Genomic DNA, 14,956 nt, shown 5'->3' on the forward strand with positions numbered 1-14,956 from the left:
TCTTTTGCTCTTCCTGAGCCCTGAGAAGAGAAGAGAAGGGATTGAGAGGAGCTGTTAGTTATAACTGCTGTGGAGATAACATCCTTTCATGTTTTTGAAGGGTCCCAGGGGCCTGGCCGTGGGACATGGTGGTTGCTGTGCCAGACGGAAGAGGAGTGGAGGCAGGTCACAGAGAGCTTCAGAGAGAGGACTTCCCTTAGAGAGAGGCAGCTCTACAAACTCTTGAGTGAAGACTTCCTGCCGGAGATCTGCAACATGATTGCACAGAAGGTGAGGAGACATGACATCCTGTTTACCTCTCTTTGACCACTTCCAAGAGCATGGATGCTTGCTGAGTGAAGGAGAGCTAAATCCAAGCAGCCTGTCAGTCCGTTCTGCTCCCTGCACCTACAGCCTGCAAGTGTCATGGATGTTGGGGCTGTTGAGGATGTGTGGATGGGGGGAAGACTCTCCCCCATGCAGTGGCAGTGCTGGAGTCGGTGCTGGAGGATCTGGTTGGTGATTGCACAGCAGTGTAGGTAGGGTGGCTGAAGGGGTTACTGTCTTCAGCCATGTCCCGTGGCCCTTTCCTGCTAGCAGAGGATCTCTGTGCTTTTGAACTGCTGCGATTTACAGCCTGGCTTTTCTATGCAAACTGCCTGTGATTCCACTTTTACTGCCCTTTCTCTGCTGGCTCTGCTGAAGGGGCACTGGCTGCTTAGCTGTCCTAGCTAAGCCCCAAAACTCTGAAGGGTGTTGTCCGTCAGCTGAGTGTTTCCAGGTGGGACAGATCTGGAAAGGGATCCTTCGGCTGGATGGCTTTGTAAAACAGGCTCTGCAGTCAGCGTGCTGTTCTTGGATTGAGTTCAGTTTGCTTGTTTGCTACCCTTGTAAAGCTAATAGGGATTTCATGGTCACTTCTAGCCCTCAGAGTTTCTCCTGCCAGTGTCACCGATGTGCCCTAATTTCCTCCACTCTCTTTTTCCTTCCCTCAATTCTCAACCCTGTTTCAGGAGAAGCGTCTGCAGCGGACAGAGTTTTCTCCCAGGTGGATGTCTGACCATCAGCCCATCAAACCAATCAAGCAGGAGGTGAGGGGGGGTGCGAGGGGGAGGACGACGGAGGGAGGCAGAGCAGATGCCTCCTGGGGGATGAGCTAAACCTCAGCATCGCCATTCAGTGGGAAGGAGTCGCTTGAAAGTGCCTGTGCTGAAAGAGAGATGGGTGGTAATGCCCGTCAAAGGCAGGCTGACACCCGGGGTTTCTATGGCGAGCAGGGAGGTGCTGCCCTCTGCATCGCAGAGGGAACCGGCCTCGCCGCAGACCCCGCTGCAGCTGCATATGGAAATCTGCGCTCAGTCTGGGGAATTCCACTTCAATGAAAGTGCTGGCACATTCGAGGCAGTTCAAAGAAAAGTTGAAGAAGGATGAGAGGGCTAGAAGAACCGGCTTACAAAGGGAAATGACAGAAATTCAGCCAAGGGGAAAACGTGAGGCTGCAAACACATGAGGGTGTAGATAGCGCCGAGGGAGAGAATGACTGATGCAGTATGGAGCTGAGCTAGGAGGGGGTCAGCTGGAAATGGAAGTCACAATTTAGGCTACTTAAAGAAGTGTTTATCAAACTGCAGCCTTGTGGGCTTAAATGACGCTTTCCATGCCTCCTCACCCTCATCTCCCTACCCCATCAGTGCAACAGCACTGTTGGTGCTTGAGGGTCTGTGCAGTGAACCAGACCCAGGAAAATGACTGGAGTTAAATATAACCTTTTTCTTTGGTCGGGGTTATTTTTAACATAGATCAGTTTTCCGATCCAGTTCACCACACAGCCCCTAACAGTCACACAAGCACAGGCAGGGACACGGGGCTGTGGAGATGGGGGGTCTTTGAACTGGTGACTGCTACCCAAAGCAATCGGTCAGACAACACCAGATTAGCTTCAGAGGAAAAAATTGTCTCAATTCTATCAGTCTGGGGCATAATCTCTCACTGTAGACGTAATGGAAACGTAGTTACCTGGTGTTTTGTCAAACCCTGGGAAATTAGGCTGCAGGGAATATGCCATGTGAGCTAGAGTCAGGGGTTCCCCCAAAACAAAGGAGAAAGTACAGGTCCCTGTGCAATAAATGTAATTACTTAGAAACAGATGAATAAAAGGAAGGAAGAACCTCTCATCATGCTGCAGATAAAAGCCTGCCGAGAGGAAAATGAGACCCCAGCACTGGTCAGTTTGGGGCCAGAATTGCTCTCTGCAAAGCCCACCATGCAGGAAGCACAGGGACACGTGTTTGTTCACAGGCAGCAGAAATCCCAGAGGAGGAGGGGAGTGGGAAACACATGGAGCCTGAATGATGCTAATCAGTACCGCAGGTGCTCCAGGTCTGCAGCGGCTGAGGGCTGTTAATTGCCGCCTGTGGGCCAGTGAAACCTTTCCAGAGAGCAGGGGCCATCCTGGCACCCGCTGTGCCGGGACAGGGAGCCAGCCAGCACCACAGTGGTGATGGTCACACTGCTCCCCAGCAGGATGTGGCAGCCATCCCTGCCACAGGACAGCCAGGGAAGTGCCAGCATGTCTGATGGCTTATTCCTCAAGCCAGGGTGGGCAGCTGGTGAGCCTGGGGGAGAAAACCTCAGTCTGGTACAGGTGACCTCTTTCTCCTGGCTGCTGCTTGAGTTGGAGATGTAACTGCTCCATGGGCTTCTGATCCTGCGGGGGATTTCTCAACAGGTGTTTCAGATTAGCTCCTCATTAGGAGCCGCCTGAGCAGCACCCTCATTAGGAGAGCGATGCGGAAACCTGAGCAGGGAAGGTTTGGCGGATGAGGGGCCAGGGCACTCAGGGTGCCCGCGCCTTCTGCCCTTCTGCCCCTGAAGTCTGATACCCAGTGTCTGGAAAGCAGAGTTAAAGGCAGAAGTTTGGCTCTTTCTGAGTCCCAGGGCCAGGGGACAGCAGCGACGTTGTCCTGGAGTGCTCTCTGCCGGAGGGAAGGAGGTGGTGATGCCTTGGTCACTGTGGTATTTATCCTCCGAGCGGGGAGGAAGCTGGAGAAGCCTCCTGTCCTTGCACCTCCGTGATCAGGAAGGAAGTTTAACTTGTGCTTGGTTCTTGCTTTTGTCATTCCAATAGGCGTCTGATTCCACCAACCCAGTAGGAGTTTACTGGTTCATGTTTGTGTATTTTTTTTTAACCCTGAGCTGAGGCACCTCTGCCTGTTGTCCCAATGGACTTAGGTGGGACAACAGGCAGAGGTGCCTCTGAAAATCAGGTTGTTTCTGTGTCTGAAAAGAGCCCATGTTTCTGTCTCAAAGAGCCCATGCAGCACTGTTGCTGCCCTGCAAGCGCTGCAGGGAGTAAGTGCAATTATGGGTGTCTGGTGCAGTCCTTGGGGCTCACTACACTGTCTGTGGGTTCTGCTTTTCCCTTTTCTTTGCTTTCTAGATCTGGTAAGATGACACCCTCTCCTTTGTTTAAAAGTGCTTTGTTGATGCCATATTTGTGGTGGGTTGATCTGGAGACTGTTGTGGATCCTGTGTCATGCCATTAGAGCTGAGGGTGTTGAATGTGCCCTGCAGGCTTGGAGAAGTCCTGGTGTGAGCACTGCAGCTTGGATGTTGTGTTTCTGTTTCCATGAGTGATGAAAGTTGTATTAATCCAGGGAAAGGGAAGGTCTCACCTGTGTACCAGCAATCCAAGAAATCCTAACATGCCAAGCTGGCGTACATCTACTGGTTTGAGAATGTAAAGGCTGATGGTCACATCCTCATTAAAATATCTTGGCATACCAAGTTTGGTGGCGGGTTCCTCCTCTTTACCTGATTCTTTTGGTTTCTATTGCAATTTAAAGATTTATCAAGAAAGTCAGAAAAAAACTGACGGTCGTCAGGATCAGGTCTGAAAGGAAGCTGTTTGCAGTTTATGAGTAGCAATTCAGATTGCAGAGATTTTGAGAAAAGGATATAAAAGAATCAAAAGTGGAAATGTGGAACCCAATTCTCTAGGTTCTTGACCTGTTGTCCTTGTCATAGCACAGTCCTGGGCAACTTGGTGTTTGGATATTGATCAGGGAGGAAAGGTCTGAGAGACAACTGGAATAATCATGCCAAGGAACTGAAAGGGTTGCTATATAAGAAAACATTTAATCTAACTGTAGAAATGTGGGAGTAGTGTGTGTCTGAGGAAGTCCATAAGGTAAAGGCTGGAATGTGACTGAAGAAAAAGGGGATTTATGTTCTCCCAGAAGAGCATAACTAGGAATTATTGGATGGAATGAGGGGTTGCAAAACAAACATCAAACTAATTGTGAGGACCAGCTGGCTAATCTCAAGGCACCTGAACTCACAGAATGATGTCCCTTGGAAAGAGATAGACAACTAAAGTGATAACATTTTGACAAAGATATAAAATGGAAAATAACATAATGGTTCTCTCACGGTGAGATGAAGCTCTGGGTGTCACCTTAAAGGATCAGCATGGAATAGGTGGGTTTTGTTGCCCAGTCTGTCCCTAGATGCAGGATATGGTCCTAATTTTGTCAAGAGTCCCATGACCCTCTCTTGGACACTTCTCTGTGACTGTTGGTGGTTGAAGCATAATTCTCTTAATGTATAGTTTCTGCTGGTGATGGTGCATGGTGTTCATCTACAGAAAAGTGGAGTGGGAGTTTGCAGGGCAGCACAGGGCTGTGTAGGGGAAGGGGAGGCAGAGGGGCAATGAATGTGCAGTGAAACCAGACAACATTTCTAGGCGTTCACCAAAAACACCCCCAGGTTCCATTCCAGGGCAATGAAACAAGGACAAAATAGTAATCGTGGTGCCAGAATTTTTTTTTTTCCCTGGGGATTAATAATGGGCCTGGAGAAGTTGATGGTCTGAGCAGCAGCCAACGGACCCCAGCTGATTGCTAATCCTCAGGAAATGCCTTCTGCCTAAGTGGTGGTTGCTGGTTATTCCCTGAAAGTGAAGTTGGAGCAAACTTGTATGTACATTGTTCTTTTCTGGTTGATATTCCCTGCTGATAAGGCAGACATATCTTGGTGACAGGGGTAGGAGTGGCTGGTGGATGACTGATACGTTTGTCTTAGAACTAAATTAAGGTAATAAAGATAATTCCACACTTCCATATACTTTACACACCTTATACTTTACTGGAGAAATAGGAGCAGGCAGCCCCTGGTCTGGGAAGCCTGAAGTCTTAAGTAGGATCAAACACAGCCTTGCAACCTGCTGGCAGTGGGGAGGTAAGAAAGTGGGGCAATAAAGAGCCAGGTGTCCTTGAATGAGAGAACTGGTTTTGGGACCCAGCAGGAAAACTGTCCAAACAAACAAATGAGAGCCAGTTCAGGGGAGATTAGCACACAGAAATTTTGAACAGGAAAGGAAAACATTCCTAATGATACCTTGACGCAAGGCTGTACCAGACGCTTTTCCTATTGAAGTATTCTGTGTTTTTCAGCAGAGACAGGTTTGGCAAAGTAGTCCTTCTCACAGTTACAGTCAGAGCTCTGCTAGCTGGAAGAGGTAGAGGTGTTGTGTAAGGGTGTCAACAGCCTGAATCCTTTGCCCAGAAGGGAAGAGAAATGTGCACGGTGCATCCCTGACAGAATGGCAGCTTGTCTAACCCATCGCTTCTCCTTCCATTGTCCTTGTGTCAGTAGGATTTCATTGCTTGGCAAATAACTTCCCTTTCCATGTTGCTTTTCATCTAGGAAATCGTACATTCAAATCCTTTTTTTTTCCCTTTTTTTTCCTCCCAGTCATTCATTGTAGGTGTGCTTTAATACCTCCTAAAGTAAACCTGCCTCTGCTCAGCTTTCAATGAGCCACCCTGTTAAAGTTTTTGGTGCATGATTCTGTTGCAGGTAAACCCGAATGTTCTGAGCTCAATGGAGAAGCAGAGGCGCAGAGAGGAAGAGGAGGAGCGCCAGATCCTTATAGCAGTGCAGAAGAGGGAGCAGGAACAGCTGCTAAAGGAGGAGAGGAAGAGGGAGATGGAGGAGAAGGTCAAAGCAGTGGAAGGTAATGTGGAGCAGGAGTGGAAGCTTTCAAAGTCAGGACTGAGATCTTGAATTAAAGTCTGCCATTTGCATTCCTCCCCTGCCAGACTTACTAATGAGAATCTTTTCTTGTGCTTACCTCTGATAAATTGGTCTGACTGTAGTTTCTTTTCCTTTGTCTGTCCTCTCAGTGGTGGTGGCTGTTCTCTAGGGCACCTTTAGACTGTGTTGTCTTCTTCAAATTGTGCTAATTTTCTTCCTTGCCCCAGCTGTCAAATCTTTTTCTCCTGCTATTCATGTTGTTTCTCAGTTCTGTCTCCCCACTTTCCTCCTCATGATTTCCCTGTGTGCAGGATTAGCTTGCTTTGCTCTCACTGGGATAGCATTTGGTTATTTTGGCCCAATGCATGATGGAAGAAGATTTCCCTTTGAGGAGAAAGGGAATGGGATAACATGGGAGTAGCAAGAGTAGTATTTTTATATTACTGCTGGCCTTACCAATTGGAAAACTAAAGATAAAGGGACCAGGCTGCATAGAACACTAGAGGTGGCAATTTCAGGTGTTGGTCTAAAACGCTTGTGGTTGTGAATTAAGTGTTGATTTAAGCTGTTCTGGAACAAACAACCATGTTGTGTTGAATACATCAGAACAAGGCACAGACATCAGGCACTCAGCCAGTACAGGCAGGTGTGGGTGTCAGAGCAAGCTCCTTTCTGATCACCTTCTCTCTGTTGGCCTCCCTTATGGGAGATTCCTTTAGCTGCTGCTTTAACCACAGTGACTGGCTGGGCTGTTGTAGTTCCACAGAAAGGCTGAACATCCTCAGAAAACTGTGGCAATGTGGGGCAGTATCAGTATCATGAGTCCCAAAGTGGATAAAGAATCAGAAAAGGAAAAAAATATTAAGTTCATGCAAACCCCTTGTAAACTTTCCAAAAGGAAACAGTTTGCTACCAGATGTTTGGTAGGAGGCCAGATGTTATCTAAGAATAGCTTCTTTTACCTGCTTACCTTTCTAACCATTAGAAAAACCAATTACTTCCTTGGCCTTTGTGTATTCCTGGTTGCTAGTCCTAGCTAATCAGGTGCTTTAAATCTCGACACATCTAGCTTCCATATCTGCCACAGATATCTGTTTCCCTTGGCAAATTGCATATTCTCTGTGGTTTAATGCTTCATCTTTATAGACAAAATTAGTCTTGAAGTTCCACATGAGCTGCAAAGATAAATGTTCCTGTAAAATGGTTTTGGTTTGGTATAAGCCACTTCCTTTTCTAGGTGAATGCAATCAATACATCACTAGATTCAGAGGCATCAGAGCCATGCAGAGAAACTGGTGAGAGGTTGAGCAGTAGCCTCTTTTAAGCCAAGTTAGCATACATTCTTGCTTTTATTGGCACAGGTGCTTTAGTTTTGTTTTGTGAAGTTTCTTTCACTTAGTTTAAACTCTTTTCTAGTCCATTTAGGCTTAGTCAGGAGAAATCTTCTTTTAAGCTGGTGCAAAAGCTGTTTGCAAAGGTTATGTTGACTTGTTCAGTTCAATCACTACAGTTTTTTTTATCCCCAGAACCAGCAGCTCTCCAGGTAAAACTGGCTTCTTAATGATCTTTTTTTAGTGCCAAGCACATCCACCACTAGCATTTGCTGTCATGACAATTCTTATGATGGAGGGGAAATGATTTGAAAATTATGTAATTTGTTTTACTTGGTTCAGACTTGTTAAAACTGGACATCCAACAACAGAAATTTTAGGGTAACAGATTTTCTTCTAATTTTCAGTCTATTTTGAATGTCATATTAATTTTATATGGCCTACTGTAGAGGGGAGATGTGAAATATCTTCTCTGTGATGAATTTCACCTTCTCAGTTTTGGGTGGTATTCCTGTTTTTACATCACATTCCTGTTTCCAGCCTGAGATTACACTTCCCCAACTCCAACACACCCCCCAGGTAGCAAATTTCCTGCTGGGCCCATCTGTACTCTCCTGAATTTATAACTTAGGGAAGCTTTCTAGATTTCTACCATGACAGCAGGTTAGAGTTTCCCAGTTCTCTTTCCAGGTGCTGCTTCAACATAATCTCTCACATATATGAGTTTCTAGCTGGTTGAGGTACTTTTTAGGGCATTATTTAGACTTTGAAATCTGCTGGGTAGGAGCCAACCCAGGCCAACAGTATGAGAATGAGCTCTGCCAGTGATCTTGAACACACAGTGTACCACTAGCTGTGGTAGAGGCTCCTGCTATTAACCCTAGCTGAGATCTCGTACCAGGGTAGCACTCCTTGATTCCTGTCAGTTTACCAGGTCAGATCCTTGGCAGACAATGGTGGATTTCTAAAATCTGCACAAGTTTTACCTCTTGGCTGCTGTTGTCACAAGATTTTCCATTCACTGCCCAAATAATCACTTCATGTTCTCTTCAGCCTTCTCCCTTAGGCATCCATTGCAACGCCATCTAAGGATTGCTAATTGTATGAAAGAAGCATGAATTCTGAACAGTGCTTGGACAAACTCAGATATTCTCTGTTACCTGAAATTGGATGTTGGACTTCTGGTCATGCAATTCTCTTAGATTCTGTAGGACACCTCAGATGTAAATCCTATAATCCCAACTTCAGTGCTACCCTGAGTCTTCTAACAAGAAATCTGGGCTTTCTTTTACCAGTCTTTAACATATCTGTAAATTAATATCTTTACAAACACTCACCTTGTAGCTATTCCTAATTTTCTTGTGCTCTCAACCTCCATCCCAAATTTATTTTCGACTGACAGAGTAGGACTTAAATAAACATTTTTCCACCAGAGCTGGTATCTCTTGAGTAGTTGTCATTTTCCAAAGGCAGAGCCTCTGCTAGAGGATGTTAGCCAAGTCTCCCTCATCTTTCTTTCATTCTGGGTGTTCCCTGACGTGGCCTGTTCCTGTGTCATCTCTCTCTGACCATTACTTTCACAGAATTCTGCTCCTGCAGAAGGTTGGTCCAACCGCAGGTGTTTCGCAAATCAAATGAATTCAGATTTCCTATAAGAAAAAGGAAATGAGGTTCATAAGAGCCCATAAACTTTCTATTATGAAGCAATCTGTTAGCCAGCTGTCTAGTTGCAAACCACAGGTTATATTACCAGCATTGCTTCTTCCTGTGTCTCACTTCTTTAAATGCAAGCTGTCCCAGTGGCCCTCGTGTGTGGCAACTTGCTCACTCTGGCTGCTGGCCATGAAGACCTACCTGAGCAATCTTCCCAAAGCCAGCCATGGAGGGTAAAAATTACCCCAGTTACTCATTGCCACTCAGCTGGTAGAACTTCCTTCCCTCAGCACTGCTCTTCATCCCATTCCATGCAAAGGCAGCTGCCTCAAGTTCACCTGCCTGAGGTGAAGCCCCTAAAGGAAGATAACAACAAGCCAGCTCTTTCCATAGTCCTGAGCTGTGCCTAGGGCTGGGTGTTGAACTTCTCTCTTTGTACCCCACCATTTCTGGAAGTTGCCTAAGGCAGACTCTGTGTTACAGTGGTGCTTCAAAATTGGTGATTGTAACCAAGGGAGGATGATGAGGTGTGTTGATGGTGCACTGTATTCTCACCTCACCTGCTCCTGTGCTGGTGGTGCTGTTTGCTGAAAGAACAAGACCATCTCACTGGAGGTCTTGAGAGCTGCAGGAACACCTTCTGTTTCCCTGCAAAATGTGGGCAAAGAGTGCTGAGTGGTTTTTCATCTCTTCCCACTGCAGAACGGGCCAGGAGGAGGAAACTTCGTGAAGAGCGGGCCTGGCTGCTGGCACAGGGGAAGGAGCTGCCCCCTGAGCTTTCCCACTTGGATCCCAGTTCCCCTGGCAGGGAAGAGCGAAGGACCAAGGACATGTGAGTACACAATGGGGCATTGCAGCACACAAGTGTATTGAAGCAGAGTAAGTATGGCAAGGAGAGGAGTGTGATCATTCACAGGAATGCAGAGGGAGAAGTAAGGATGGAGAACAGTGAGAGGAGTAAGCTGAGAAACATCTGGGTTTGGTCCATATGAGAGGAGTGTTTGTGAGGAGGCCTGTTGGCCAGCATTATGGCACTGCATGGGTGGAGGAGAAGATGAAGTACAGAGCATGTCTTATCTATCCTCAGTCTGCATATTCACTGTGGTGCTTCCCATTACAGCTTTGAACTGGACGATGAGTTCACAGCCATGTACAAAGGTTAGTCCCACCCCAGCTTTCTCCAAGTGAAATACTTCTCTGTGTGTGTGAGTGTAACCATTACCTTTCTCTTGCTACTGCCAGTTCTAGATGTGGTGAAGGCTCACAAGGACTCTTGGCCCTTCCTGGAGCCCGTTGATGAATCGTATGCTCCCAACTACTACCAGATCATTAAGGTATGGAAAGTGGCTCAGCCATCTTGACTGATGCACTTTGTTGGCTGGGATGCAGTTCTTTGAAAGTGTTTTGAAGTTTGATGGGCTGTATTACTCTCACAGTCCATCTCCGTGATTCTGGCAGTCTCTTCTAGCCTTACAAGTCAAGGAAACCAAAGATGGATGGCTGCCTCTCTGGAGAGTATCCTCTGCTGCCCATGCCCTCTTTAAGCTCTGACTTTGTAAACCCCACTGTGCTTTCTGTAACTGAAGAGAACTTTGGTTGTATTCCAGGCCCCCATGGATATCTCCAGCATGGAGAAGAAGTTGAATGGAGGTCAGTATTGCACCAAGGATGAATTTGTGGGTGATATGAAGACCATGTTCAGGAACTGTCTCAAGTACAACGGCGAAGGCAGTGGTAAGAGCAGTAAGATGCTAAATTTGTCTATTTGCAGTGCTCAGCCAAAGCAAGCAGTGCCCTCTTCCTCCTCACCAGTACTTGATTTGTGGTTCTTCTCTTGCAGAATATTTTTGGGAGACCAGATTAAAGGGTAATAGTTACTGAGACATGCACTGGGTTTTAGTGAGGCTTTTAGCACAGTTTGGTCATGCTGAATTGGGGCATGGCATACTAAGGACTGCCATGTTTGTAGATGGTGAAGGCAGAAAACACAGAGAGGAAAGTCTGTTTCTTTCTGAGCTCATCCCTTCATGTGTTTATGTATGTCCCTTTTCCTCATAGTAACTAATACAGACTTTGAAAACCATTGCAGTCTGGTTAACTGCCAGTGTTTGTTGAGTACCACAGGAAAGTGAGGAGTGAACCAAGCCTGTCCTTTGGATGGAAAATGTAGTTTTTAGCTTCCTTGGCTATTGAAGGAACAATGTGAGTGTGCAAATGGGAAATCCAGGGTTTAATTGCCATGCCAATTAAAATTCTATGTGTTGCTTAGATAAGAAATCAGTTCCCATATGGTGGGTCATCACTGCAGACTGTCTTGCCAGCAACACCTGGTGAGAAAGGGAGAGCAACATTAAGAACAAATCAGCTTGTTGCTGTTGGCTGCAAGTAAAAGCATACCTGCACTGCCAGTGGGAGAGGTCTGTTCCTCAAGGAACTTCAGGGTTAGTTTAGTGGAAACAACTGGAAAGTCACTTGCTTCAAGGCCTTGTTACCAGCATCTCTCACATGTCTTTTCCTATCCACTCAACAAAAAGTAAAAGCTCATCTCAGCAGAACTGTCCAGTAGAAATGATGCAGTGGGGACACTGGTGTTGGCAATAGCTTTTGTGTCAGGGTCAACACGTGCTTTGGAAACTACACAGATAAATGTGTTTGCTGATTTTCCTCTGTCTTGTGGCCCACAGCAGAGACCTGAACGAGTCCAAGAAAAGCCTCTGAAAGTAATCAAATAGCATTGCTGGAAGTTCACATTTCTTCTCTCAGCACTCCTGCTGGCTAACTGTGCAGGTCACACATCTCTGCGAGCAGAGGTGGTGCTCCCCTAATGTAATTCTTGGCACTAGGCTGGAACACTGAGTTAACGCTGACTCTGCAGGCCCTGCTGCCAGTGGTACTTTGTCATGCCTGTGTGCCTGTCCTCTGGTGAGGTTACTGAACAGAACTGATGCTGTGTTGCTTATGGAGTTTAGGAACCAAAGCCAACTAGTTAGAAACAAAAGTCTTCCTTGGAGAAACTTGGCAGAGGGGAGATGATTTATCTGATGTTGCATAATTGTTTAATTGCTTCTCTCTACGAGGCTCTGACGTTCTTGGGGGTTTTTGACTGCAGAATACACAAAGATGGCTTACAACTTGGAAAGGTGTTTCCACCGAGCAATGATGAAGCACTTCCCTGGGGAAGATGGAGACACAGATGAGGAGTTTTGGATCAGAGAGGACGGGAGACGAGAGAAGAGGAGCCGGCGGACCGGCCGCTCCAGCACAGGCAGCGTCTGGACTCGATCACGAGACCCAGATGGGCCCGGCAAGAGACAGCAACGCCTGGAAAATGGAGGAAAACCTCCACCATATCGAGCTGCTTCCAGGGCTCCTGCTTCTTCCTCCTCTTCCTCTTCCTCCTCCTTCTCCTCGTCCTCTGTGGATGATCCAAGTGGCAACCCAATGCAGACTGCTCGAGAAGTGGGCCCTTCCAATGGGCGAGGCTTCCCCTGCTCCCTGCAGTACGGCGGCATGCCCAGCCCTGTGCCACATCCTGGACAGATGGTAAGGAGCAGTTCCTGCTGTCCTTTGCCCATCAGGACGAGGGAGGGAGGGAGGGGAGGTAAGGGGGAATGAAACTTCCTACCATGAAATCCTTAGTGTACGTCAGGAACCTTTTCCCTGAGATAAAGGGTCAGAGCTATGGTTCCTCCAAGTGAAACCTTTTCAGCCCTTAGATTAAAAATGGTGAAATTTAAGACTTCGCCATATTAGGTGGTGTCAATCTCCTAATGTTTCTCATGGCTGGCATGAGAGACAGCCATGTCTCTGACTGCCCCTGTTCTCTTCTCTCCTTGGAGAGTAGCCCCAGTGTGCAAAGCTGTAACATTTCTTCCCTTACCCCCAGTTTATGAAGCTGAACAATCTGGTCTTTTGTCTCAATTGTTTACAGATGCCTGGTAACTACGTGCCATCTGTGTACTACTGCATTTTGTGCTTGTGTATTTATAAAAGCAGTAAACTAAATCAAACAAAGGCCACCCTGGACTGCATCAGTGACCTATCTTTAGCCCAGCATTTCTTCTCTGAATGCAACCTCTGTTCTGCCTCCCTTCTGGGCTGTTCCTCACCCACTGCCTTTTCCATTTTAACCAGTGATGGCTTATGGTGTGTATCTGCTGTTCTTCTGAGATCTAGGCTATCCCTTGTCCTTTTAGGTAGAGATCAAACAAAATTTTTAGAGTGATTCTTATGCTGCAGATAGTGGGAGGTGGTAGGAGAGCTGGAGGCATTGAGTATTTTGACGGAAATCCAGCACATTCCCTGTTGTCTTCCTGCTTCCATGCTCTTGTGGTCCATTCCTCTTCTTGAATCAAACCACTGCCCCCTCCAGCCTTCTTTCTTGCCCCCCAGTATTTGGGTGGCAAGTGAGTGTATTGCAGCCTTAAGTTCAGGGGTGAGTGGTTGAGATGTGACAGAGTAGTTTTGATAAGGCTGTGTCACCTCACAGAAGAGAGTGTGCAGCTTTTCCACAGTACCTCCAAAACAGTCCAGCTGCTTATTTGTGTGGTTACTCCAGCCTTGGCTTCCCCTCACCTGCAGTACTTCTGCTGCTTTTATGCACTTCACAAATTGTTTTATTTCTCCCTCCTGCACCCCTCCCCATCCCTCAGAGACCAGCGGTGCCAGGAACCTTCGGCCCTTTGCGTGGATCCGATCCCACCAAACTGTACGGCTCTCCGCGAGTGCCCGAGCCCCATCCCGGAGACCCGGTGCAGCAGCACCAGCACTTTGCCATGCAGGTAAGCCCCTCCTGCGTGGGGTGCAGCACCCCAGGCCCCGCAGGTGCCACGGCTCTCACTGAGACCCCTCTCTCTCCGCAGCCGGCCGTGGGACTGAGCGAGCACCGCGGGCACCGGCTGGGCACTCCGGAGAAGCAGGCGTGCGCGGCGCCGGCCCACGTGGCCGGGCTGGGCCCCCGGCTGGGCTCCCTGCAGCTGGGCCGCGTGGGTGGCCCCCCACCCGATGGTGTCTACCCACCGGCCCAGTTCCAGCAGGGCTTCCTCCCGCCACGGCACAACGGGCCCCCGGGGAAGCCGCCGGAGGGCTCGGAGGTCCCCCCCGGACACATGTACCGTCCCTACAAGTACCTGAACCGTGCACATCCGGCCCTGTGGAACGGCAGCCACGGCCCCGCCAGCCAGGCTGCCATGGGGTCGGAGGAGAAGGCACCCATGGGGCCGGGGCCTTCGCTCCAGCCCCGGGTCCTGGGTCACATGATGGACCCCCGGGCCATGAGGCCGCCGTTGCCTCCCAGCCAGTGGAGCGAGCAATCAAATTTCCTACCTCACGGGGTGCCTCCCTCAGGGTACATCCGACCACCCGGCAAAGGCACCGGTCAGAGGATGCTGCAGCCACCGGCCGCTCTCTTTGGGGGACCACCTCAGGTTCAAAGAGGGTGCCAGGGTGGGGACTCCATGCTGGACAGCCCGGAGATGATCGCCATGCAGCAGCTGTCGTCCCGCGTGTGCCCGCCGGGTGTGCCTTACCACCCTCGCCAGCCGCCCCCGCCGCACCTCCCCGGGCCCTTTCCCCAGCTGGCTCACGCTGCCTCTGCCAGCGGCCAGCCCCCAAAAGCCATGGGAAACGGGAGCTCACAGGATCCAACTGGCCAGACCATGGACATGGACAGCAACCAAGGTAACGCCCTGAGTGCCCACTGGTAGCACTTGACCTTCCCTGCCTGCATCTGTCACCTCCACCGCTCAGAAAATAATTCAAATCTTGATTAAATATTTGGGGGGGAACAGAGTTTTTATGCATACCTTTTTTTTTTTTTTTTTTTTTTTTTTTTTTTAATCTAAGTTGGAATACATTTTCCACTCAGGGCATTGCTTAGATTTTTCTAGGGCTGTTTTGTTTCACTATAGCCTGCCAGAGGTCCCCTCTGTCCCAGCTTTACCTGCAAGTTATCAGTG

At 48.3% G+C, this 14,956-nt stretch overlaps 1 protein-coding gene across 3 annotated transcripts in view; it reads left to right on the forward strand.

Moving 5' to 3' along the window:
• LOC103820465 (chromatin remodeling regulator CECR2) overlaps positions 1 to 14,956 on the forward strand; it is a 92,444-nt gene that overhangs the window by 73,192 nt on the left and 4,296 nt on the right. For 2 of the 3 annotated variants that reach the window (XM_030238142.2, XM_050984233.1), the window contains exons 7-16: positions 101 to 270; positions 993 to 1,070; positions 5,839 to 5,995; positions 9,702 to 9,831; positions 10,120 to 10,157; positions 10,242 to 10,333; positions 10,607 to 10,733; positions 12,109 to 12,542; positions 13,652 to 13,780; positions 13,862 to 14,678. In XM_030238142.2, coding sequence (XP_030094002.2) covers positions 101 to 270; positions 993 to 1,070; positions 5,839 to 5,995; positions 9,702 to 9,831; positions 10,120 to 10,157; positions 10,242 to 10,333; positions 10,607 to 10,733; positions 12,109 to 12,542; positions 13,652 to 13,780; positions 13,862 to 14,678 — 2,172 coding nt within the window. The remainder of the gene's footprint in view (positions 1 to 100; positions 271 to 992; positions 1,071 to 5,838; positions 5,996 to 9,701; positions 9,832 to 10,119; positions 10,158 to 10,241; positions 10,334 to 10,606; positions 10,734 to 12,108; positions 12,543 to 13,651; positions 13,781 to 13,861; positions 14,679 to 14,956) is intronic. The other variant, XM_030238144.2, reaches the window with a different exon arrangement.

The sequence above is a fragment of the Serinus canaria genome, chromosome 1A (assembly GCF_022539315.1).
Source record: "Serinus canaria isolate serCan28SL12 chromosome 1A, serCan2020, whole genome shotgun sequence".
NCBI lineage: Eukaryota > Metazoa > Chordata > Aves > Passeriformes > Fringillidae > Serinus > Serinus canaria.